A 26,786-nucleotide genomic window follows, 5' to 3' on the forward strand; every position below is an offset into this window, starting at 1 on the left:
TATGTTTTTAGATGAAAACACCACATGGAGAAGCTCTTTAACCCAAAATGATATTTTTAATGCTAGAATATAATTATTGTTGTTAAACAAAAAACTGAAAAAAATAGTTAAACGATAGTCATTTATTGCATTCAACAAAAGAAGCCCAGTTAGCTGACTCAAATTTGGGTATAAAAAGGTGAATTCAGTTTGTTTGCCAAATAAATAACAATAACACTGTCATTTATATGTATATGTATATACATATATATATATATATATATACATATACATATATACATGTATATGATGTTTCTGAGCCGTGCTGTGAGTCTCTGTGCTCTTTGACCCTCAGTGGCGATGACTTGTCGTCAGTCTGTGAGTTTCTGAGTTTCCCCGGCACAAAGCCTTTGTACCACAGCGAGTCGTCGTGAGGAAGCGCCGTGGAATCTATTTGCATGGCATCACCGTACTTCACTGACCTCTGCTGAGAGAGAGACAAGGACAATGTGCTTGTTCGGGCTGCGACGCTTCATGTTCCGGCCGCCACTGACCGCTCTGATAACACCTCTCACTGTCAGCTGCAGCTCCAACGGCCGCTGAGCTGTTGCTTTGTTTTAGTTTTTTTTTTTTTCTGTGAAGCGGCGTCGACTCAGGGAAAAAAAGGACGGGGGGAGCATTGTGCGGCCGAACCAGTTTAATTAGACGTACCTTGAAAGCATGTGCTGAAAGCCGTTGGGGATTTTTGCTTGAACACAGGTAGCCTTTCACACATTTGGCCTTTTGGAGACACTGCTGAAGGTCAGACGCTGAGTGTGTGTGTGTGTGTGTGTGTGTTTACACAGTGTGAGCGCTTCATGTTTGACATTTGTCTGATTTCCAGCTCTCTCTCTCCCTCTCTCTCTCTCTCTCTCTCTGCTGCAGGGATCTTGTACGTTTATAAGAGAACAGAGAGATGAAGGTTAGAAGTGTCTGCGCAGGTTAAAGGACGTCATTATTTCCCCTCTCTTTTATATCTTGTTATGCATCTATTACATGTGAAGTCATATCAAATAACGGTTTTACTGGAGAACAGTGACGCTAAAGTGAGTCCGTTTTAACGTCTAATTCTCGTGAAGGTGACTTCTCCACGGAATCTTTTTCAAATTTGTATAACTTCAGAACGTGATATTACAAGATTGTAACATCTAAGTGCTGTTGAGGCGTGCGACAGAACAGACAGCAGGGGGCGCAGTCATCCCTCGCTGTCTGACAACCCTGTATAAAAACAGGAAGCAATGTAACGTCCACAGGAAGTGGTCCAAACATGGTCAAGGTAATCAAAAAAAACAACTTGTTTTTCTGGGAAGATTCTGTAAAACATTAACTTGGATTTGAGTCGAAAATGTCATAGTAACACTAGAAAATACACAATTCCTTACCGTGTGAATGTGTTATCTTAAAAACACCTTAAGAGAATTCCACAGAAATTGGCGTAAATGGCATAAACGTTCACTTGGACTCGAGGATGATCTCAAACCCAAGAACTAACATTTTTTGCACTTGTGAACTTAATTTCTTTGGAAGACCACAGACCTGAATTAGAGTATAAATTGATAAGATATGGCGGGAAATAGGTAGGAAAGGTCATAGTAACCCCAGAATAGACACAATTCCTTGCCTTGTGAATGTGTTGGTTTTTTTTTTAAAAAAAGGCCTCGATGTTTGTGGTCAAACCCCAGAAACCCCATTTTTTGGGGAATATTGTGATATTTTGGGAAGACCTTGGGAGAATCCATACAAATTTGGTACAAACATTCACTGGAATTTAAGGATAAATCATTAAGATTTTGGAGAAAATTGGTAGTGATTAAGTCATTAGATTTTTGTGGTTAAACCCGAGAAATAACTAACTTTTTTTGTGCGTGTGAGAGTGATATCTCGGGAAGACTTCGTTCAAAGAATTCGTTCAAATTTGGGACAAACGTTCACTTGGACTCCAAGATGAACTGTTGAGATTTAGATTTTTATAGATTTTAAATTAAAAACACCTCAAGAGGATTCCACAGAAATCAGCATAAACGTTCACTTGGACTCAAGGATTAACGCATTAGATTTTTGTGGTCAAACCCGAGAAATAACTTGTTTTTTGTGCATGTGAGTGTGATATCTTGGGAAGACCTCGAGAGAATTTGTTCAAATTTGGTACAAACGTTCACTTGGACTCATGGTTTTAAGATTTAAGTGAAAATTGATAGAAACAGTCAGAGTCACATCCCTCGCCGTGTGAATAAATCTGTCTTATGTATGTTTGCTTCTCTCTAGCGCCTCACAATGGCCACTGGTTACTCGGGAGGGAGTTTGAATCCCTGTTCGTGACATAATTTGCTTTATGTTTAAATGTCTTTTCTTTTCTTTTCTTTTTTTCTGCAGCTGCTTCTCACTGATTTTCTCGCTTGTCTGTTTTCAAGATTTCAATTTGCACGTTAAACAGAGGGATTAAACTTTGCTAATTGGTTTATACTCCAAGGATGCAGGATTATTATCATTATTGCATGAATAAGAAAAGTATCTAAAAGTCCAATGAAACTGGGAATTTAATGTCGTATTATGCAGAGAAAAGAGAAATTTTCTGATTGATAATCGCCAAGTGTTTATTATTGATTTCCTTATTGATTTTTTAAAGGGGAAGAAAAAGATGGATCGTGTCTTTTTTTTGTCTTGAGAGAAATCGATGAGAGTTTTCTCTGCTGTCACTAAATAAAGGAACACAGATCGATGCATGGATTCGGGCTTTATATAGTAACACGCGTGTCCGTAACCACGCTGCAGGAACAGCAGACAACAGAAAACACAGTGAACAACGTTTAAAAAAACCATCAGCGCTGATCAGAGAAAATGTGACTTTTATTGATTTAAATTGTGATAAAAGGTTATTAAGGAATAACTGATCTTTCATTTGAATGTATTTATGAGTAGGTTAAATTATTTTACTCACTTCTTTGTCACATAGATTTAAAAATGTGAATATTATTCAAAAAGTCACTAATAAAACCCACATTATTTAACTCTGCTGTCATTTTCTTTAACTTTGTTTAGTGTGAGACTTTTTTTCAATTAGTTTTTCTTTGTTTGTTTTTTTATTTTGTGGTTCAAAACTTTTGGGATTTTTTTTTGTTTTTAAATAGTTCAGTGTTTTAATGATATACTGTATTTCACCATAAATATAAAGATGATGATGATTATTGTCCTATACTATTAAAATAGTATAGATTAATTATGACCTGGGAGTCAATGTTTATCATATCTACTCTCACAGCACACAAAAAGCACACGTTTGTGTTTTTAATCCACAGAAAACAGGATTTAGTCATGACAGAAATGATGAGTTTTTGACTCTTTAACAGTGTTTAAAAATAAATAAATAAATCAAGCTTGCAAATAAAGGCACAAAATAAAACAACTACATTTTCGTGGTGACGTTAAGAATTAAATCCTCTCTGAATGACCGTCATCAACATTTAATCCGAATTTTATTATTTACTTTTTGGTTTATGCTGCTCCAAAACAAACAGATAAATGTGTTTAAGAATTAAAAATCTGTCAGAGAGGACGCAGCCTGTGCTTCCTCATCTTCATTGTCTTCGTCCCCCGGATTCTAAATCAATATTTGAGAATATCTAAATAAACTCAGACTTGTAAATTAATAACAAATATAATGTTTTTCTTCACAGACACAGAAGAGCAGAAACACAACCTGGACCATCGTCAAACATCAGCATCAAACTCTGGTGAGACAACAAACAAACACACAAACACACACACGGCGCTTCAGATTAGTGACAGAGATTATTTTAGATTACTTGCTGCAGACAAACAGCGGCAACTCATGTTTTTTCTTAATCTCTGATACAAGGATGGAGGAGGAGAATCACAGCTGTCCATCCTATTTTTTAACGTCTCTGTGATTTTGTGTGGTTTTTTTTTAAACGTGTTTCATAATTGTTGCTTTTGTCGAAGTCGAAACAGAAAAAAATCCCCGTAGCGACGGCGTGGAAACAGCACGTGGCTGATTGTGTTCAAACCTCCGCCCACTGCTTATGTTAATTAATGATAATGAGACTCGAGCACACTGAGAAACATCGCATCCACATGTTAGCTTACAAAATACCCACATTTGTTTTATTACTTTTATTTGATACATTTCATTTTTATGGTGTTTTAAATAATGACTGATGACTGAAGATAATGGTTTTATTCATATGGCACATTTTAAAAATATCAAGTGCTGATAAAATATAGTAAAGATAGTGATAAAATTAAAAATGTTTTGAGGACGTTTTCATTCATTTTCATGTGAAATCATCAAAAAAAATCTGTTATTATATGATTATCTTAACATTTTAAATGAAATAATCCGTATCAATCAAAATCTTTCACATAATCTATATGTATATATATATATATCAATAAAAACACATATAAGTACACTTTTTAATGTTACATTACACACTACTACACACACTGCTTCTATAATCTTTGCTGGATTAATGCAGGATGGTCAAACTTGAATTATACATAATCTCCCTGCTTTAATGTCCTCTCCTGTGTTAAACATTCATCTCATTAACTCTGATTCACGTCTCACTTTATACAAACGCCTGTTAAACAGCGGGATCATCGTCGTGAGCGTGGACGACTATGAGGAGACTCAGTGAGAGAGACAGAGTGTGTGTGTGTGTGTATGTGTGTGTGTGTGTGTGTGTGTGAGTGAGTGCTGTTGCCAGGCGATGAGAGGATGAGGAGTGACAGAGTGAGTCTCACTGCTGTTAATCCATATGTGCTGTGTAAACGCTCAGTGCAGAGACGGTGGAATCAGAAAATAATGAGCTTCTCAGTGTGAGAGTTGCTTTAAAGGACCAGTCTGTAAGATTTAAAGTGAAGTCACTTACATTTGGCAGAAATGAATAAAACTGATTTTTACCTGAATGTAACACATGTTTGCAATTTAGTCTTCATTTTCTGTATTTAGTGACACGCTAGTGACTGGCTAGTGATGGGTTAGCAACGTGCTAGTGTCATGCTACTGACGCACTAGTGACATGCTAGTGACGTGTTAGTGGCATGTTAATGTGCTAGTGATGTGTTATTGGAATGTTAGTGACGTGTTGCTGATGTTTTAGTGACATGTTAGTGAAGTGTTAGTGTAGGAGCCATTTCTTTGTGTAGCTGCTGCACTACCAATTTATGCCGGCAGGTGGTGGGTGTGTTCTTTTTGTTGTTATAAAGGTGGGAACTTTGTGTCACTGGGCAGGTGTTGCCGGACGGAAGAGCGCACAGTTTTTCAAGCGCTTAACGATATGCTTTTGGCACGGTGATCTCCGTCACCGATATCTGCTGTTTGTTGGACTTGATCTTACGCCTTAAAATGTGAGAAATAAAAGGTCGCACATTAAGCAAAACAAGCGAGTAGACTGGACTTCATTGGACTTGCCAGTAAGCGTATTCAGCGTGTTATTAAGTTTAGCCTCAGTGGCTTTAAGCTGGGGCTTCGCCACTACAGTTAGTGACGCGCTTTTGACAAAACTATTTGACATAGTCCGTATCCTAGCAACCGTCCTACACCCGCCCCCCCATCCCCACCTGTGCTTGAAGCTTCTAATAGACTCTTGAAAATGTAAGTGTGAAGGACGAGCGAGTGGAGGTTGAGCGGCAGATGTTGCGTGTGATGAATGTGGAAGCAGTTTTTTTTTAACCTGCTGAGCTTCTGAAAAACTGCTGCTGAGTCTTTTCATGCCCGAGCAGTGGAAATGCTGCACACACACACACACACACACACACACACACTCTGAGGAGGAACACTCCTGCTGTGCTGCTCGCTGATGTGCGAATGATCTCACACTCAGCTGGAGGAACACGGAGCTGGGGTTTGACTCGTTGTGCAGGATTTGATGCACAGTGTAAAACGTCTGTCTCCTCAGGAAACACCCGCCAGGATTGACTGTTATTTGCCACTTCCTGACACACCCATGAAACAAAATCCCAGACGAGCAGGTGAAACCTACAGATCAGACTGAACTTAAAGTAAGCTTTTCTTTTCAGAGAAAAGAGACTCTTCGTTTAAAGTGATCTGCACTGCAGAATCTGCCTGTGAAAACATGACCGCTAGTGGAACAGCAGATTTAAACTGCTTAACTTGACAATAACCTATGATTTAGTTTCATTTTTCAACTGGAAACTGAGGTTTTTTCTGAACTCACACCAAACTCCATAGAGAAAAGTTTTAGTTTTAGCTCACTGGGACACAGGAGCTGCTGGTCTACTGCTGCCCCTTGTGGTCAGTTTGTGTCACTGAAGTAAATCTGAACAAAGAATTTCAATCACCGAATTGTCAAAATAAAACATTTGAACTTACCGATGGAGGCAGCCGTGGATCAACAACTCCTGTGTGCCTGTGACGTAAAATCGCAGATTTTCTCTATGGGATTTGGTATAAAACTCAAACAGTTATAGCTTCAAGGTTAATTTCTTAAAAAAATAACAATCCTCATGTACATGGTCTCCACACACGGCATCGTGGCGGATTATCTTCATTTAAAGCATCAGTGGTGTTTGAAGTTTTGCTCGTCGTTATCTGGAAACTCCTGGATCTTCGTTTGAATCTGTAGATGGAGATCAGGCCTCGGGCTGTTTGAACCACAACAGTCACTTTTTCTTTCATGTGCTTTGAAAATCGTTAACTGTTATCTCTGTACACAGCGCCATTGGTTCCACCAAGGACATTTTCTGGACTTAATGTGAACTGATGGGAACCGCATAGGAACAACTTCAGTAACTTGTCTTCATGAAGTCTTCATAAACTCTTGAAGACGAGTACATCAGAATTTTTGCAATATTTCACTGCCATGCCAACTCCCATTTGTAATAATACACATATAAACACATGTTATACATAGTATAGGATTCAAATGTTCACATTTGTGTGGAAAAAGATCATTTTGAGTTGGATTTGTTGGATCTTTTTGATTACTAATTACCAAAAAACACAAAAATGTGAAGATAAATTAGTATTTTTGAAGCTAAAGCAAGTAAAAAAAAAATAGCTATGTTGCGTCACATTAGTGTTTGCAAAGATACGAGTCTCACTCTTTTAAAAATTTGCAGTAATGACAAATATTTAATATATTCCTTATTTTGCGTTACAGTTGTAGTCGGAGGTTTTTGAGACAGAAAGTCAGAGCAAACTGACATGAAATTCCAAGCTGGCTGCCATCAATATTTCAACTGTTAGTAATGCTGTATTAATTGTTTGTGTGCGCAAAATACCACTTAGACCGTTTGTATTGACTACTGGCTAATAATGGCTAATAATGGCTAACAACGGCTAACAATGGTTAACAATAGCTAACAATAGCTAGCTCGAGATACATTTTCATACAGACTTCTTAGTTACGCGGTCAACTCAGAGGTGAAGTCACTCCCAGTTCCAACCTTCAAGTTCTGATGTTAATGTTCGACGTTATACCTCAGTGTAGCTAAATGGCTTGGCCACGCCCCTTAAACTTCAGCCTCTGCCTCCATTGCTCATGGATTACCTGATATTTTTTGGCTGCTTCGAACTATAGTGTTTTTACAAACTCCTCCTACAGGACGTACAGCAGAATTCGGAAACGTCAACAGTACGATTTTATTAATAAATGTTTGTTGTTTGTTGAGGGGGTGTGGCCTTGAATTTTGAGGAGGTTTTAGTGGATTTGTGCTTTTTCTGTCTTTTATTTTATATATATTTAAGCTTTTTTATACATATAATTTTTGCTAATTCTTATGCAAAAACTGCTTTTTTCTTGATTTTAAATTTTAGATATTTTTTCACTTGTTTATATTCTTCATATTTATTTTTTACTGTCCATATTTCTTCTTTTTTCTTTTATTTAAACAGAGCTGACCATCACAAGCTTTTTCCACTTTAGCCTGACAGAGAAAATCCTGACTGTGCTTTCATTTTTTTTCTGAATTCTGTGTCTTTTTAATTTAGATTTTTATTAGTATTTTCTTATAACAGCAACCCAACACCCAAACATGTTAAAAGTAACTTGGAAATAGAGACATACTGTGGGTTATTTTCAGTGTTTTGGACAGAGATTTAGTTTGTAGGTCATCAGCAGTTATTGCCTGCACCTGTGTTTCTCTCACAGCTGATGACGATCATCAGTCTGACTGTGGTGAGGTTATAAAAGCAGGCTGAAGAGGTCAGTCGGGTTTTCCTGTCTCTAGTGTCGACACCGTCGTTGTTTCTGTTTTGGCTGGAAAATGAAGTTTGTCTTCAGACTTTTTTTGAAGTTTTGGGTCCACTGTTTTGTTTTCCTTGTTAAAAATAACATTTTACTGCTCCCAAAACACCACTCCCCATATGATAAAGAGTCTTTTGCAGACTCCCCATAACTTACTTGTATTTATTTGTTGTGTGTGAGTGTGGTCAAATATTATTATCAGGAGAGATACACTCGGCCGCTCTCCTCTGGTTGTACGTCCTCCCGGCGGGAGTTACTGTGGAGATGTGTCTTGCTCCAGTTCATCAGCAGGAGGCCAAACCAGTCCAGCCGGCCGGCGCTGATACTCGCTGGCTCCTGGAGCTGAAAATGATGTGTAATGTGTCTCGCAGCGGTCGACTGCACTGCAGAGACAAACACACTGAAACATGCACTGCACACAGGGAGACAAGTGACATCACACTGTACCAAAAATAACTCATCACTTTGAATTGGTAAACAAATTATTTCCACGAGATATTTGCTAAAGTAGTTAAAGCCAAATTTTATGCATAAAAAGTTGGGGAAAATACAGCAAGATTTGTTTGGGGAGCCACAGCGAAAATCTCCCGCGTCCCATATGTGACACCCAACCCATTGTTTGGGAACACATGGTTTATTAGACATGTTGTTTGCTTTAAATGTTTGAACTTTCTGTCCATGAAGAGATCACTTAGCTCTTTTTTGTGTTGCAATGAAAGGTGAAATACATGGATCCTCCGCTCACTCTCTCACACCAAACTCCATAGAGAAAATCAGTGATTTTAGCTCACGGGGACACAGGAGCTGCTGGTCTTCTGCTGCCTCGTGTGGTCAGTTTGTGCCACTGAGGTAAATCTGAATGAAGGTTTTCAAACACAGAATTCACAAAAATAATACATTTGAACTTACTGATGGAGGCAGCGTTAGATTAACAACTCCTGTGTGCTGTTATATAGAATCGATGTTTTTCTCTATGGACCCTGGTGTGGGAGAATGACCGGTTTACGAAACAACAGACAGACAGACAGACAGACAGACAACTTTATTGATCCCTTTGGGAGGTTCCCTCGGGGAAATTAACAACACCAAAGCCAATAGAGAAAATCACTGATTTTAGCTCGCAGGGACACAGGAGCTGCTGATTGACTGCTGCCTCGTGTGGTCACTTTGTGTCACCTAAATAAATATGAGTGAAGGATTCCAAAAGCCAAAGTCACAAAATAAGACATTTGAACTTAGTGATGGAGGCAGCAGTGGATCAACAACTCTTGTGTGCTGTGATGTTAAAATCACTGATTTTCTCTATGGGGTTTGGTGTGGGAGAGTGAGTGGTTTACAAACTTCAATTTTCTGTGAGAAAAGTCGGTTTAATGATGAGGTCAAGTGGTGAACATGTATTTTTAAGCGGTCACAGACTTAACCTGGTGTAGATTTTATAAGGTGATACTTTTAAGTGGCTAAAATGTGTTCTTGGTGCAGTCAGTGCTGACTGTGTCGGAGCCTCCTACTGTATAACTCTTTAACCTTTGGGCCACAACTATAATTTTTCCGTGTCCTCACACAGATCTGGACTAGAACCCACTTAGACACACTTAAACACGTACAGTATATAACCACAGTTTCAAGGACGGACTGTTCTTTCTGTCCTTCTCGCCTCGGCAGTTACCGTGGAAGTCTATGAAAAATGGACTGCAGTTTAATTTAATTCAATTTAATTTAATAGATGAGTATGAGATTAACACACACACTCTCATCCAAAGATCTGAGGTGTGAACAAGGTCGACGAGGGCTGGACCACGCACTCTTTTGGAGGCAGAAACTGCATAAAACCATCAGTCGGACACACACAAGGTCAGGCAGAGAGCACAGACCTCCATCAAGGCTTTATCAGCACCTCCAACGTCTTGGATCTATATAAAACTTTACCTGCTTATACTGTAGCTGGCACCATGTTACATAAACATGACAAAATTCATCCTGATCTGTTAAGATGTCACTGAGATATACACATCTGCATTTATTCAATGGGACTGAACCATGTAAATAATCTGTAATCTGGATCAGATGTAAATGAAATTTAGTCTGATGGTAGAGTGTCCGATCCTACATACACTCACCACATTTCATTCCAATCCATTGAGTTTTGACAGAAATATTTTAGAGATTTGTTTCAGTTTTGCCCATTTATAAGAGATGGGCATTTATTGAACATTTGATCGTTGTTGTGATGTCATCAGTGGGCAGATATTTACCAAAATTTCATGGGAACATACTTGGGTGATCTCCTACCCATCACCAAAAACAGACAGGAAGTTGCTAACAGAAAAGTAGATTTACAATAACGATTAATTCAGAAAAACGAGCCAATAAATGGACATTATTTAGGTTTTTGTGCGTCTGTTGTGAATCGAGTTTTGCAGCAAAGATTTTCCAGACTTGATGCTTTCTGTAAACAGATCACACTCTCACTGATGTTTCACACGTGTGGGAGTAGATAGTGGACAAAAAATGTGGGTCACACACACTGAGTTCTCCGCCGTGAGCCCGGTCGCCGTGGTTACAGCTCAGCTGAACCGATAAATCACGTTGTTAAGTCGCTGCCGTCGCTGTCCTTTCGTGACCTCGAGTGCTTCCTCGACTGCACATTCAGCAAATTCAGGGAGAGAGAGGGAGGAAAAATGACAGCAGATGTTTTTACATCTTCATTTTTAATCAATCCGTCTTTAAAGTGACAGTGGTGTCATCAGAGCAGCTCAATCATCGATACAATGCAAGTTATGACACATGGAATAAGTCAGGAAGAAAAATTAGCAGAAAAATAATCAGTGATTAAAAAACAAAGGGACATTTTGCCAATTCTGAAGCTTCTGTGAAATGAATGACATGAATTTAATTTTAGTTTTGATTTATTGTTTTGTCAGAACAAGAAAATCTGTTTCTTAAACCTTTTTTTACTACTTTTTTGTGACATATATTGATTTCATTTCATATTACCTTCTTTTTACTACTTTTTTGTGACATATATTGATTTCATTTCATATTATTTGAAACCTGTATAATAGGCTTATGTGCACTCATTTTAACTATGTTTTAACTGTTTTTCTCTGGCATCTTTAATTGAAACACTTTAATTTTATGCGTGAAACCCTGAAATCAATATTAGTCATATAAATGTTCAAACACTAGTTTACCTGCAGTATATTCACTCTTTCACTTTTCACTCAACTTAAATTCCATCTACTTAAATATTGGATTTTGTTTAAAAGTAAAGTGTGAAAAGGAAGGAAGTCAAGATGTAGAGTAGAAAAGGAGATGTTTCTCATTCAGGAAGGAGAAGCGAGGGAGGAATAAAAGCCAGGAGAGGGAGCAACTGGGTTCATGGGAATATTGAACCACAGATCAAAGCTAATCCTCATCCTCAGCAGAAGGATTTGGTGAAATACCGTGGGCTGTCTCACCCTCAGAAGGACGTTGTCTCACTCTTCCACTCCTCACTTCTTCTGCTTAAAAACTCGTTGTTTTTGTCTCAGTTATGGGGCAGAGAAACGAGGTCACTGAGGAAGCATGAAGACGAGGAGGAGGAGGTTTGTCTGGTTAGAGGCTAATGATTGTAGCGATGAGGTCAGGAAACAACCCAGATAATGACAGAAAAACTGGACTGTAGATTTCAAGTCGAGTGAGGTTTTCTCGAGTAATTCAAGGCTTTAAAAGACAATTCAAACAATTACAGTATATATGTTGGAAAATAGTGGCTGAGAACATGTGAAAAATGACTTTTTAGGCATGTCTCGTTGTTAGCGTTAGCATAACCTCATTGCTAACTGCACCTGGTCCTACACTTTTGTTTAGTCGCTAGTTGAGATGTCTTAAAATACACAAAAAATCTTTAAAATTCATCCTAAAGATGTTAAGAAAGGACAAAGAGAAAGAAGAACAGAACGACAAAATGCAGTACCACTGATGGACAAAGAGAGAGACAGAGAGCAGGACTGGGGTTAATCCGCTACAGAATGTTGTTAAATTGTAAAAAAGAAATGGTGGAAATAACGCTTCTCTACGTGTTTGTTGTTCTAAACGAGAGCACTTACGTTCACAAGCTGTACAAACACAGACCCCACAGAGATGTTCGTGGACGTTGGTCCTTACTAATGCGTATAAACCAGAGTGTGTGTGTGTGTGGCAGAGCGTTAGAAGAGAGGATATACATCATGACGCCTGATAAATGCTCGCATCCAAAGGCAATTTTGGTTGCCGTCTTTTCCCACATTCTAACAACTTGATGCAGTTGTTAACCATGGCCCAAGGTCACATGATCATGAACTCTTGAACTACACAAACCGGCTCAGTGTTTGTCGTTAAACTGCGAACAAAATGGTGAAAATGTATTTTTCTCTACATGTTTGTAACAAGTGGTTTGGCAACCAAAGTGTTTATGTTAATATTCTGTACAAACAGCAAATTTTAAGGCCATTGGTCCCCACTGAAACATATAAACCAGAACATGTGTTCGTGGCAGTGCATGAGGAGGATAAGCCTCGTCTTCAACCAAGGTCACATGATCGTCCCCAGGTATTGTAGAAACGAATCACGCTAAGTTTTTAGCGTCACATCTTAACCTTCCGTCATACACAGGGGTTCCCACGGGTCCTTGAAATCCTTGAAAGTTTGTGAAAATTGCAGTGAACCGCCATGGGTGCTTGAATTTTGTGCAAGAAAGAGAAGTTAAGTTGATATGTAGGTAACTGTTTCCCTTGTTTGTTATGGCGCCACCTACTGTTTCATGCCCTATGTTGCTTGATGTACACGTAGACCAGGCCTTAAGTGGAAGTCAATAAAAGTGGTAGCAGATGGACGAAGACGCTCTTACTAAGTTGTGATCCACATCCTGGAAAGTCCTTGAATCTGTACCTGGACAAAACATAACCCTGTGTTGTTTTTTCAAGGCTTCAGGGCCCCATGTAAAATATTGGGGTGAATAACGTAGTAATGAGATGGTAGCGCAGAGGCTTGGCCTCCAGGACCCCCCTGGTGGTGTGAACATGTGTAAAAAGAGCGTTTAAATTGCATCAGGTCTTATTTATGACGACAGATTGCGATGTTTTCACGCTGCAGGGAAATCACTGCTCACCTGTTTTATTTTTCGCCCATCTGTCTCTCCGTCCTCTCTCATCGTCGCTGTGTTCCCTCCTCAGCAGTTAGAGTGAAATCTGAAGTCGACAGCCGCTCTCCCTCTGTTTGTTTGTTTGGTATTCATTGTCTCTTTGTTGCTGTTTTGACAGAGTTTAATCATCTGTGAAAGGAAACTATCACAGCTTCCGCACGGATGAACACGCAAGACGTGATTATGCAAAAAGAAATAGAAGAAGAAGAAGAAGAAGAAGAGAGGGAGGAATTAATTTGTGTTGTGTGGAGACAAAGGTCTAAAGAAGACAGTTGAGACAAATTAGCCGTAATTAACACAGATATGGAGGGAAAGGGTCTCGCCAACTCTGCCCCCTGCTGTCGACGGATATGTATGATGTGCGTCGTACACAGTAACGACCCCCCATAGCCATAATGCATTGTGGTAGTTTGCTGTGAGATCACTTAGCTGTTAAGTGTGTTTTTAACCATGAACAACCTGTTTAAAAACAGATAAACAATAAAACAGACTTAAGGTACTAATCATTTTTAAACTTTTCTTTAAGAGATTAATGGAGAAGAGATAATAATTGAAAAATAAATCTGTTTGTTTTTCTAAGATGTGAAGTGTCGTCCCTTTTTACTGACTTAAAAAACCTGTTATTTCTATGCATACTGGGAGATGCAGCAAGGACAAACGTCCAGTCAAAAATCCAAAACATATTAATCCCGATGGGAAAACAAACTCAGATTAAATTTAGGCAAAAAGCAAACCAGAAAAACAACAAACTGGGTCAAAAATCATCAAGGAAAAAAGACAAATCTGCCGTGTGGGGAGTTCTGGAGAACATATGCACAGGTTTACTCAGTGAAACAGCAGGGGCAGGAAGTGGGTGTGGTCAGGTAAAACAGCGGGAAAACTCAACAAAAGACTTGGAACTTAGAGTGAGGAACAAAAGTTTGAACAAAAACAGAGATCTGACAGTTATTGTATTAAAGGGTGATTATAACAGGTTTTTATCACTTTAATGTAATCATTTGGGGGAAAGTTTAAGTTTAAGGGTTTTTATTTACGCTAGTTTATTTACCCTTGTTCAGTCAGCGCAAACAGCAGTGACTGTCCCCAATTATGACAGTACACATATGTATATATGTATATACTGTATATACATATATATGTTTATAAATGAACATATTTCCCCCAAAAATAGCTTCATAAAACACATTTCAACAGCCATTTTTAAAATAGCTTTTCTCCCTTTTTGCAAATATTGTAGTTTCTGTTCAACTACAGCTGTTTTATTAAATAAAAAGTAAATAAGGTGTTGTAGAAAAAACGTAGCTCAAAAGCAAATTTGTCTTGTTTAGAGCTGCAGTCTATGAATTTAATCTAAAAATTATGTAATTTTACTGCTTTAAAAAAAAACAACTTGTCTCAGTGAGATGAGCTTTTAAGGACATACACATTACAAAATATCTTCATGTTTTGCTAATTAAACGGCATGGGGGGAGATGGAGAATATTTAAATTTGCTGGGTAAAAAAACATCAACCACCAATTCAACTCCATCCAACCCTGTTTTTCCTGCAGCATAATGAGCATTTCAACTTCAGACTGCAGAGATGAGCGTGGGCCGAGAATTACAGCCGCCACAGACGAGGAGCTCGCAACAACTCAAATCTGCAAGACGCTGCTTTAACTGAAGTTTGACGGAGAAAAGTCTTTAATTAAGACGACTCTCTTCTTCTCGGATTAATGGTGTTTAAGCGAAACTGTTCCAGCTGGATTAGTGAGAAAGGCTTTCTCACAAAAAATGCTGATGGAATAAGGGAACGTCCTGTGTTCACAACACAAACTTCCAATCAAACTTACTTTTATAGCAATAGAAAATACTGTTGGTGTGTTCTTTTCTTTCAGCAAAACCTATGCCAGCTTAAGTCTATGATATCTTAAGAATGTGTGCACTTCTTTAACTCAGTGTTAGACAGACTCAAGTTTGGGTCACTTTTATAAACCGGTTATTCTCCCACACCATTGAGAAAATCAACGATTAAGCATCACAGCACACAGGAGATGTTGATCTGTTGCTGCCTCCATCACAAAGTTTAAATGTGTTATTTTGTAAGTGACCACACGAGGCAGCAGTCAACAAGCAGCTCCTGTGTCTCCACAAGCTAAAATCAGTGATTTTCTGTATGGACTTTGGTGCGTTAGACCACACATTAAAAAACATGAAATATCACTACTATAAGTATAATATAAATCTTTCGCAGATGTGATTAGTAATTGTTTCTGTTGTCTTCTGTTACAGATGGATGACCATGCTAACACCACAGGGCTTTACATTGGCGGTCGGTGGTGAAACATCGGCGAGAACTGCACCTTCATAAACTCACCTGGAGACTTGAAGTCTTCTCTTTCGCTAAAGTGATAATATTTTCTGTTTGGGATTGCTCATTTACATTCTCAAAAATGGACACAATTTCCCAGGATTCCATGCTGGAGTGCCAGATCTGCTTCAACTACTACAGCCCGCGGCGGCGGCCCAAACTGCTGGACTGCAGACACACGTGCTGCTCCGTGTGTTTGACGCAGATGCGCAGCAGCCAGAAGGAAATCCGCTGTCCTTGGTGCCGCGGCGTCACCAAGCTGCCGCCGGGCCTGTCCGTCTCCCAGCTCCCAGACGACCCAGACATCATCACTGTCATCGCCATCCCCCACGCCTCCGAGCACACGCCCGTCTTCATTCGCCTCCCGAGCAACGGCTGCTACATGCTGCCTCTGCCCGTCGCCAAGGAGCGGGCGCTGGGGTTGCCGGGAGAGCTGGGCTGTCGCTTCCTTCCCGGCAGCCAACAGAAAGGCGCTGTCACCGTGGTGACCATGCCTGAGCAGCAGCCGCTGGGCCTGGCAATGGGTCTGGACGGTGTTGGCCTGGAGGGAGGCGAAGTGGAGAGGAGGGTCAGTGGCGGTCCGGTGGGAGGAGGGAAAGGATCCACGTGGTCCGGCGTGTGCACTGTCGTCCTGGTGGCCTGCGTCCTGCTCTTCCTGCTGGGCATCGTCCTGCACAACATGTCCTGCATCTCCAAACGCTTCACGGTCATCTCTTGCGGCTGAGGCCGCCGTGGAGGAGGAGGAGGAAGGAGACTGCTCGGACTTCCCGTCCCCCCCCTGTCCACCCTTCCTGGATTCCCCCCACAAGCCATGAGTCTCCTCAGGGAAGGAGAGTGGAATAAACTCACATCAGGGGGAGTCCATGGAAACCGAGGAGCAATGTAGAGAAGGCGAGGACAAGGAGAGTCGATGATTGTCTGAAGGCAAAAAAACCCTCAGATGTTTCCCTGTCCTACTCTGGACCTGGTTCCAGTCTGAGGATTTGTTTTTGGCCCAGATTTTGCTCTGACGTTCACGCTCGGTGGTTGACCGCTTGTTCTTGCCTGTGGTTCGTAGACGTACATCAGTGATCGTAGTGTTGTTTTTAGATGAGTGTTCACGTGTCTGGACTTGCCTCGTGGTTCAGGATCCACATGTGACCCAATCAGAATCATCAGAATAAGTGAAGGAAACTTTCTTTCTTTTTTCCGCCTGTTTCAGCTCAGAACTGTCAACAAAAGCTCAAACAGGGAATATTTTGTTCACACAGCTTTGAATAAAATCACAGGTAGAACCCGATCACAACCAGATTGTGTTGATTAGTTGGTAAATTGATGGTTTTAGCTTCTATTTTTTAGTTTACAGTTTTTGTTTTTGCAAACGATATAATCAAAAAAAACATAGAATCAGATAAAATTCTAAATGTTTCGTATTCTGGAGAAATTGTCAAGACAAAGACACAGACCATTTTAGGAACTTAAAAATATGAATTAACCTCAATTAATACAAAATAAAAAGTTAAAAAGTAAAACGTATGGATGTAAAGCTTTGTAGCTTCACTCTGAATTAACTTAATTTGTAAGTGATTTTCTTTTTTAATTCAACCAGTTTCTCTTTTTTTCTGTGTAAAAGTTCAGCAGATTTAATACACTCTTTGGAAAAGGTGGTTAGCTTAGCTTAGCATAAACTGGAAACAGAAGTCAAATGGCTGAACTCACTCTCACTCCATTCTTGTGTTTTAGCTAAGTGCTAAATGCTACAGTCAAAGTACGACTTTACACAAAACCACAACATTTTGATGCTAACAAGTTGTGTCAGAGTTTAAGCTAGCACATTGAACTAGCTAAATAGCTAACAAGTTAAAAACATGTTCCACACTTAAGTTGTGGATTTCTGAATTATTTGTTTTTTGTAGCCTTAAATTAAGACTTTTAATGCGTATTTAAGGTATGGGCCTTGCTTTATGGAGTCCGCCATCTTGTTTTCAGCCACCATGTTTCTACTTCTACTGTACGTAAAAACATAGACGTAGATATACCTTTCTGTGAGGGCCACCGTAGTACCCTAACATGTCTGGGAAACGAGTCATCACCAGTAGTATTAGTGTCACTAATTCTTACACACTGGTCCTTTAAAAGAAATGTCTTATGAGACTTATTTTATTTGTTTTGATGTTAAAGATTAGATAATATAAATATAGCATAGTTTTCTGTCTTGTTTCCAGTCTTAAAGCTACGCTAAGCTAATAGCCTCCTTGCGCTAAACATTGCAAATGTTGTCCTTTTGAAATATTAATGTGTAATTATTTGCTTTTTTTGTCAGAGTTTGACCTCCTGACCTTTAGCGTCCTTTTAAACACGCACATTATCGACTCCACATCTTTATACCGCTCTTAAGTCAGAGAACGAGTGGATTTATACGGTCAATGGTTGCTGTTATCGTGTGTGTGTGTGTGTGAGATTGAGGGGTCAGTGAGGGGTCACGAGTGGGCGGGCACTGCAGGGCTCCAGTTAACGACAGCCATATTGATTTATCTGCTTTTATATTTACACAGAAACACAGAGAGAGAGAGAGAGTGATGTATTTTCCACACAGGGTGTACAATAGTCTTGTCTTGTACAGAATGATTAGAATCATCTGTTTTTGATAAATCTTGTGTTTTTCTGATAATTTCTCTTACGTTTTAAAGATTAACGTGGACGTTTCCTCCGTTAAGGACTTATCCTTAACATAGTATTTCTGACATTTTTGCCGCGTCTAACTCGTGAATATTTTTCTGAAGAGACGTTGTAGTCCAGCGAGACTGTTGCTATGAGAGCCTCTTTGAAGTTTGTTGCATCCTTTGAAAAAAGTAGTAAGTATTTTTAGCTTTCAGTGCTCGGAGCTAAGAGCAATAACCTCAAAAGAAAAGAATAATCATTTATTTTACCTCTGGTAACTCAAAATCCTTTCAAAATAAAAGCCATTGCTGATTTTTTCTTATTAACACATTCAATGGAACATACATTATAAGGAGTTTATAAGTCTGTAAATGTTTAATTACACATGAATTAATGCTTTACATTTTACAAAAAGCCATTTTGTGTATTTTATCAGTAACTTTGTTTACTTTGACTTTTTATTACCTACTTTTTTGTTGATGTTTATTAACATGCTCTGTCTCTCCCGACTAAAATATTGTAATTATACATCACAAAAGAGTTTTAAGCACCTTTTAAAACATAAAAAAATGGTTTTCAGATTCAGATTTTTTCATTTATGCTGTTAATCCCACACCAGCTTGTCATTTTTGTTGGAAGAAATCACTTCTATTTGAGTGCAACGACATTAAACTAAACATTTATTATTATTTATTACTATTATTTCAGATTTTTTACTTGTTTACTCAGTTTCTCCAGTAAGAAAAAAGGGTGTAAACTGTAATAGAACGTCAGAAAAGTACAATATGAATACACTTTCATGTAATAATATGAAAATATTCATGTTACTGCATGTCTTTCATTTGTTTCACTCATTCATTTTCATTTTTCTGACATGGAAACATCAACATTTTTACGCGAAATAAAATATAAATGTGAGAAACCGAAGCCAAAACAGTGATTTTTAGTTCCTTTGACCAACTAAGGTCATTTTCCACGATGTAATCTGAGAGGGCGGAGCTAATTAACCCTCTGATTCTTTGTTCAGAGACATTTTATTGTTTTATAGAGCAAGAAGCAAAATATTTGCTTTTTCCTTTTCGTTTATTTCCCTTTTTTTAATGTAAAACCTTTGTTATGACTGTTTTTTTATAAACTGTACAAATGTGTTTTTTACACAAAGTGAAAGAATGACGACGTAGAAAAGAAAGGTTTGTCATTTGTTTGTGAAACGTTGCCGTCAAAGTTCCCGTCGTAGTTTCTGCAGCTGTTTTTGGTGAAATAATAAAAAAAGGTTTGAGATCTGAACCTCACAGGCTCCCGTTGTCTTTATTTTTAATTTAACTCTGTTATTGTCCTTAAAGGTACAAGGTTTGGAAACGTCACAACATTTATTGGTGTGTAGCCTTTAGTTAGCATCGAAACCCAAGAGCATATTTGATTTGTTCATTGTGGGCTACTGTAAAAAACTTCATACAATCATGTGATGTGTAAAATATATATATTTTTTTCAATTTCTGGATTGTTTTTTCATTATTTTTTTCTTTTCATTTTTTAAAAATAAATAATTAAATATAAAAAATTACGGGAATTTGTCCCCCAAACATATTTTAGGGGAATTTGGATTTTTTAAAAATTGGGAAAAACATTTTTATTACATATTTTTTCCCCAAAAAACAACAAAAATAATTTTGAGCGCAAAATTTTCCCATATTTTTCCCCAAACATCTTTTAGGGTTATTTTTTTTTTTTTTAATGAATGACATTATTTCAGTCTTTCTGAAAGACATAATTTTACCCTAAAATGATTTTTTTTGTCCTTTATGTCCTATGTTTTCTTATCATTTGTCATTTATTAAATGTTTCTCCTGAACCTCCAGAACCTCCAAAAAACTTCAAACTTTCAAAGGAAAAAAAAAAAGATTAAACACAGATTATTCCCTGTAGCTTCATTTATCGCAGTGGCATAATATTTCACAGCTGATTGAACGTCGATGATAGAGCAGACGATCTTTGTTTACGCTCAGGAACCTCTTCCCTCCTCAAATATTTATTGATATGGTGTCAAAGAGGCAATTAACTCTCTCTGAGGATCAATTGCAGGCGCAGTTAGCAACGAGCAAACTCACCATCTACGACGCGACCACGAGCAAAAAAACAGCAGAAACATCAGTTTCACTTCGACAAAGAGCAGACAGTGTAAACATACACATTTCTTTACAGAAAGCACTGTCTTATGGTGAGAAACTTGAACACTGTGCTAAAAAAATCTAATTATCGGGATAATTGAGGGTTCTGTGTCGATTCTCATTTATTCCGGTCACAATCCTGCAAAAGATGTAGAATTCAGGATTTAAGAAATCCCAAGAAATTCAACAAATGTACGATGAATTTTGGACAAATTGTAGTTACTTCACAAAAAAGTCTTGACTACTTCTGTTCACTACTTCATTTCCACGTTAAACTTTTCTAAAAACCTAAAACTTAATATAACTGTAACACGTGCAACTGCTTTACAAGTCACTCGTTTGTGTTTGTGTCGTGTCCAAAACCACTGTGTCACTCTTGTTAAACCAATCACTTTCCCTGCACCAAAGTCCATAAAGAATAAGTGATTTTATTTTACAGGAACACAGGCATTGTTGACCTACTGTGAAATTGTAAAAATTACCTGAGGAAATCAATTCTTTTTGATGTGATTTCAGTAACGTGATGCTGCATCAACTCATACTTATAACAGAAAAATGAACTTTAAATCAGAATTCATGCAGCAGACAAAAAAAGAAACAACTCCATCTTCAATTTTTAAAACCAAAAAAAGTAAAAAAAATTGTAATGTACACGGAATCAGAGGAAGTCTCTGTTTTTGTCTTCTCTCTTCATCCATCACGAATTTCTCGGGCATAATCTGCGGCGACTGTCATCCGTTTAATCCAGGGAGCAGATGAGGCGACTTTTCCTCCTGCTCAGGTGAAAAAAGAATAAATTATAGTTCCCATTTGTCAGAGTCAGTGTTGGGCGACTGTGTGCAATGGTGTGAATAAAAGCAATATCAATTTTTCAGAGAATTCTCCTACAGTGTGTCAGGGCGAGTGTACATGAGATGGGATTAGAGGGAGGTGTGTGACAAAGTTCATGGAGGAGAGAACGTACTGAGGGGCCGTTGTGTGCTTTTCATTCTTTGTTTTTTGATAGTTTATCTGTGTTTATAAATATTCACCATGCATGAATTTTAGCAAGTTTGTGTATTTTTATTTGATCTTGTTGTTTCCAGCTCAGCTACTACAGTCAGGCTAAAACACACTGTGTATACAAACAAGTGTTACACTTGTACCATTAAGTGCAAAAAATGTCACATCGAGCATAAAACCAATTGTGTGCAGACTCTAGGTTTCAACAAGTGTTTTTCCACATTGTTGGGGAGTTTTGCTCTCAGGGTTTAGGAGAATATCTCCCAGCCCTATTATGGGAGTTTAAAACATCTGCTCTAACTCGTGTTTTATCAAGTTATTTTGAAACTACAGCAGTTTTTTTCTCATGTACAGAGCCTGAAACTTTGTGAACCATTTAATTTCATGAAGTATTCATGATGTTTTTCTGTGCTTCTGTGCTCTCGAGACACAGTCTCAACGCCAGAGTGAAAACACCCTGATATGTATCTGCGTTCTTCAGGAAATGGCGATCATCACTTTGACTGGGCAGCACGTCCTCCATGAAAACTGGCAGCCTCGACTTTCACCCTGACCCGCCCTTGCTGTGACCTTTGTCTGGAACTAGTGGAAGAAGAACTAAAAAAATTGGATTTATATATGTATATATCTATATTTTGTGTGTTTAAAACAATGTGTGTGCCACATGTATAACTTACATAGATGTTTATTTCTTGTTATCGTAAGGCCAATTTTTTTTCCAATTATCTCCGTCACTACTCTTCATACTCTTGGTGCGTCTTTTGCGTTGGTATGGACGTTTGCACAATACTTCTTCTAGAGGGCAGTACTGAGTTGCAGGCATCAACAAACATGGCGAAACCATTGAAGAGGTTATAGTTTTGTGCCAGAACTCAAATAGACGGATTTGCAATGGTGGAATGTCAGACCACTGAATGTACAGTAAGTTGTCCCGTTAATGGGGGAATATTTTACTACTACTTTTGCCGATGTCTGTCGCGACTTTGACCACATCGCATAATTATGACTTTTTATCTCATAATTATGACTTTTTATCTCATATTTTCAAGTTTATCTCACAATTGCGACTTTTTATCTCATAGTTTCGACTGAATTTTTCAAAATCCTGGGTCAATGAGAAAAGTTCAGATTGCATCGTAGGGGGCTGAATGTAGAACAAAGTTGACTTTAATGTGAAAAACAAGCATGAAAAGATGGAGAAGTAAACAACAGCTCACTCTGGGACGCAAAATGAGGAAAAATATGCTTTTTAATTGACATGATGGTGTAAGTATAGTCTTATTTTATGTGTGTTTTTCTTTACGGTGGATTCCTGCGAGGTGATGATGAGATGTAAACAACAGATGGTTCTGTTTTAATTGCCTACTTCACTATTGTTGGCTTCCAGCGCCACTTCCTTCCTTCCCTGAGCTCCAGGAGCTCAAACATGGACAGGAAGTTGTGTGGTGGTGTTTTTTTTTTCTTTCTTTTTCCTCCTGGAAAATCCCTGTGACGTTAACAATCCCCCGATTCCCTCGTGCAATTATCCTTCAAGGACTTAATCATGACACTTGACACTCCTGAGCCCCGTTTTTTTTTGTTTTTTTTACCAGCTCTGATTTAATTACTGATTTAATAGACATGTTGTTTTTTTTGTTTTCCTCGCTCATCTGTCTCACTCTCGGTGGCCGTCGGTGTCTTCTTATCTTTGAGAAGCAGCGTCGGCCACGGAAACTCAGCTCAGAGAAATCTTAATCAGGAGGTTTCGACGGCCGAGAGCGTCGCTCGTTAGACAAGACGCCTGTTTTCGCGCTCGTCGTCGCGGAGACCGTCAGAGGTGAAGTTAATCAGATTCAGCGATTTATTGATCCCCAGAAGGTTGATTAATTTGCAGCTTAACAGTCCATGAGCAAGTTATCAGAATCTGAATCAGAATACTTAATTAATCCCCCGAGGAAAGTGGAGGCGTTAATAAGGAATCAAATCAAGAAAACCACATATGACGGAATAAGAAATGTGTGAATGTATAGAAAAACAAAGTAAATAAGGAATAATAACACCACGTTAAATTTAACTTCATATACCATCAATATAACTGAGTAATAAATTGAGAAAATAAAATATTATACATATGTGTATATAAATATATATATATATATATATATATAGATATATAGATATATATATATATATAGATATATAGATATATAAGATATATAGATATATAGATATAGATATATAGATATGTGTATATAAACACAGTAATGTCTGTGTTCAACAAATGGATATTTGACATGATGAAGGATTTGGAGTACTGTTTTTTACGGTTTTTAAATGGGGTTAGGGGTTAACCCTATCTCTAGCCTGTTAAGGTTTAAGGGTTAACCTTCAATGGTAAGAACACGATCAGGTTGATTTACAGCAGTTTCTGCTTTTACAGAGACTTGTTAATCGCTGTGCTGTACAATACTTACCCCAGAGCAGCTTTACTTTTTTTTACAAACCTTTTTGATTTTGTTTTTGTCCTTCACTGATCCGGCAAATTAAAGAACATGTTTAGAAAATATAAAGATGAAAAATTGCATACAATTTGCAAAAAAAACAAAAACAAGGATGAGATGTCGTCATTCTGCCTCTGTTTGATGTTATGTATTTGATAAAGGATTGTGTCAGGCAAAACTATCAGACCTGACTGAGGGAGCGTTTGTGTGGCTACACCAGCAGAGCAGGGGTAGATGGGGAGCAAGAAGAAGCACTTACACCATAAAACCTCTGACAGAATTTAATGAAAGTGAAATTTTCTGTTGCCGTTTCTAACACTAACCCTCCAGGTCCATCAAAATGGCGGCTAACATTCTCCTGAAACACAACATGTCTGTTAAGCTTTGGGGTCAGGAGTCGTCTGGAACTACAAATGACACCTGTGATGGATTTTCCATTCAAACCAACGCATCCGTGTTTGTTTTCCTTGTGCTAACTGACTCTCAGGTGTCACGTCAAATTTCTTCCCCCGTTTCTTTCATCTCTACAGAATTCTGCAAATTCTCTCAAACCTAATGAAGACAATATTGATCGTCATGCGTCAAACGTCCGTCCAACGGGGATTTTAAATAAATTTTTTTCTACCAGCGCAACACTTCATCCTCCATTAGATTACAGCCTCTTAATGAGATTTGTGGCGCAGATGATTTGCTGTGGAAACCAGGAGAGGATCGATGAGGTCAGGAGACGACTGACCTCTAGATTATCAGGAAAGTGGGTGTGGGTTTAATTACATTTAAATCAAACACTGTTGAAACTCATGCGAGACATATTTTGAATCATCGTCCATCTACAGAGCTCAGGGACCGTCTACAAATTGCAATACTCGCAAAATATATTTAAAGAAATATTCAGTAACTACACCATGATGCAGCACGTTTGATTATACTACACCACTCAGTGTTTTTGTGAATATTTATTAGTAATAAATGTCAATAACTTCATTATAATCAAGTGTAGTGTAGCATGTACTCTACCCTAGTAAAGCACAGTTAGGCATTAACAGATAGCTATTATTTAGATATGTTATTAATTGGGCTAGGTTCAGAAGACTCTAGGAGACTCTAGGAGAGGAAGACACATAGCGCAGTTTAGTTTTAGTGAAACCATATAATTGTGAACCATAACCATATAAATATTGAACAACAAGAATACGAATGGCCATTCATACAAAACACAATATGTACAGTTCATACTATATACTGTATTGACATTAACTAAGTTTGCAGCGCACATATGACCCGTAATTTCAAATGGAAAAAAGTTCAAGCTTCACCTGTAATGGCAAGGCACAACGATTGATCCAGTGGATGGGGAAAAAAGTCTGTTTTGAGGGGTGAATGTATGTATTGTATATGTAGGCCGTTAATGAGTTGCAAGGGGCAAAAGGAAGAGGAGTGGCTGCAGCAAGGAGCCTCCTACCAGCCCTACCAGAGCAATGGAGGTTCAGTTGATCCTTCCCAACAGTCTTCAAGCTTTGAGCCCAAACTTAATTATAGTAATAATTAAGTTTTTTTTCACCGGGGTTACAGTAGTGTCATCAAACATTGTATAAATGTCATCCCGGTACTGTACATGATACTACACCGTGATAACACAGAATATCTTTGTCTGGAGCTCCGTATGAAACAGAATATAATTTAGAGATGTTCTCTAAAGGTTGTATGAAGGTTGAGACAAAGTAACGTTAGGGGAACATTCTGGGAACCTTTAGAGAACGTTCTCTGAAAGTTGTATGAAGGTTGTGACCAAAGTAACGTTCTGGGAACCTTTAGAGAACCGTTCTGTAAAGGCTTTGTGAAGGTAGAATGAAAGAAAGAAAGAAAGAAAGAAAGAAAGAAAGAAAGAAGCAAAATGACACCTGAATCTAAGGTACAAGTCAAAAGAGTATGACCTGAACCACAGACAGACACACAGACAGAAACACAGACAGACAGGTGACTTTGATGGTTCTGGCTTTAGAGAAAATGGCTGACGCTGCATTTTCCTCTCGACTGATGGATTAGACGAGCGGGAGTTGGGGCTGCTTGGAAAGCGAACCTGCCTCACGTTGAGAAAGTCACACTGCACGCTTCATTTCAGCGGAATGAAAGAAACAAGAGTGCGTGCGTGTGTGTGTGTGTGTGTGCGTGCGTGCGTGCTTGTGCATAATCTTTTTTGTCTGCTTTCATGATTGTGAGCTTACAAATTGCACGGCTTGCAGAAACTGGCTCTCTGGCTCATGTGATGAAGACGCAATAAAAGCCTCTCAGTCGTCAATACCCCAGCATACGTCCAGTCATTTGTATCACTGCGAACTTTGTGAATCAATATGTGACAAAATACATGAAACGAGTCGAGTAAAAGCATCTGCAAAAATCAAAAAAACAAACATGCATTCCAGTTACACCAGAAGTCGGAACTGGGAATGAAAACACTGCCAAGTTCATCGCATTCCAAAAAACATTTGCACAAACATATCTTGGGCTAGCCATAGTTAGCCAGGTAAAATTATTAACAGTAAAAGTAAGAAAAGTAAGTGTTTATTCCCTTTTTTTTTTTTGCTGACTCATTGTCCTCCAAAATGGCTACAGATTCAGGACTAGACCATTTAAAAACAAAACAAACACACAAAAAAAAAGTGTTGCTAACTTCGGAGCCCTGCCCACTTTACCCCGTCAGACCCCGCACTGGAAGCAGCATGGGTTGCCAGTACT

General features: G+C 38.5%; 1 protein-coding gene across 1 annotated transcript in view; it reads left to right on the top strand.

Moving 5' to 3' along the window:
• The window catches only part of rnf152 (ring finger protein 152), a 40,841-nt gene extending 22,947 nt beyond the window's left edge, over positions 1-17,894 (top strand). The window contains exons 2-3 of the mRNA XM_044026018.1: positions 3,693-3,749; positions 15,682-17,894. Of these exons, the coding sequence (XP_043881953.1) occupies positions 15,843-16,484 (642 nt within the window). The 5' untranslated portion in view covers positions 3,693-3,749; positions 15,682-15,842 and the 3' untranslated portion in view covers positions 16,485-17,894. The remainder of the gene's footprint in view (positions 1-3,692; positions 3,750-15,681) is intronic.
• Positions 17,895-26,786: the final 8,892 nt, after the last annotated feature.

This window comes from Solea senegalensis, linkage group LG1 (assembly GCF_019176455.1).
Source record: "Solea senegalensis isolate Sse05_10M linkage group LG1, IFAPA_SoseM_1, whole genome shotgun sequence".
NCBI classification, from domain to species: Eukaryota; Metazoa; Chordata; class Actinopteri; order Pleuronectiformes; family Soleidae; genus Solea; species Solea senegalensis.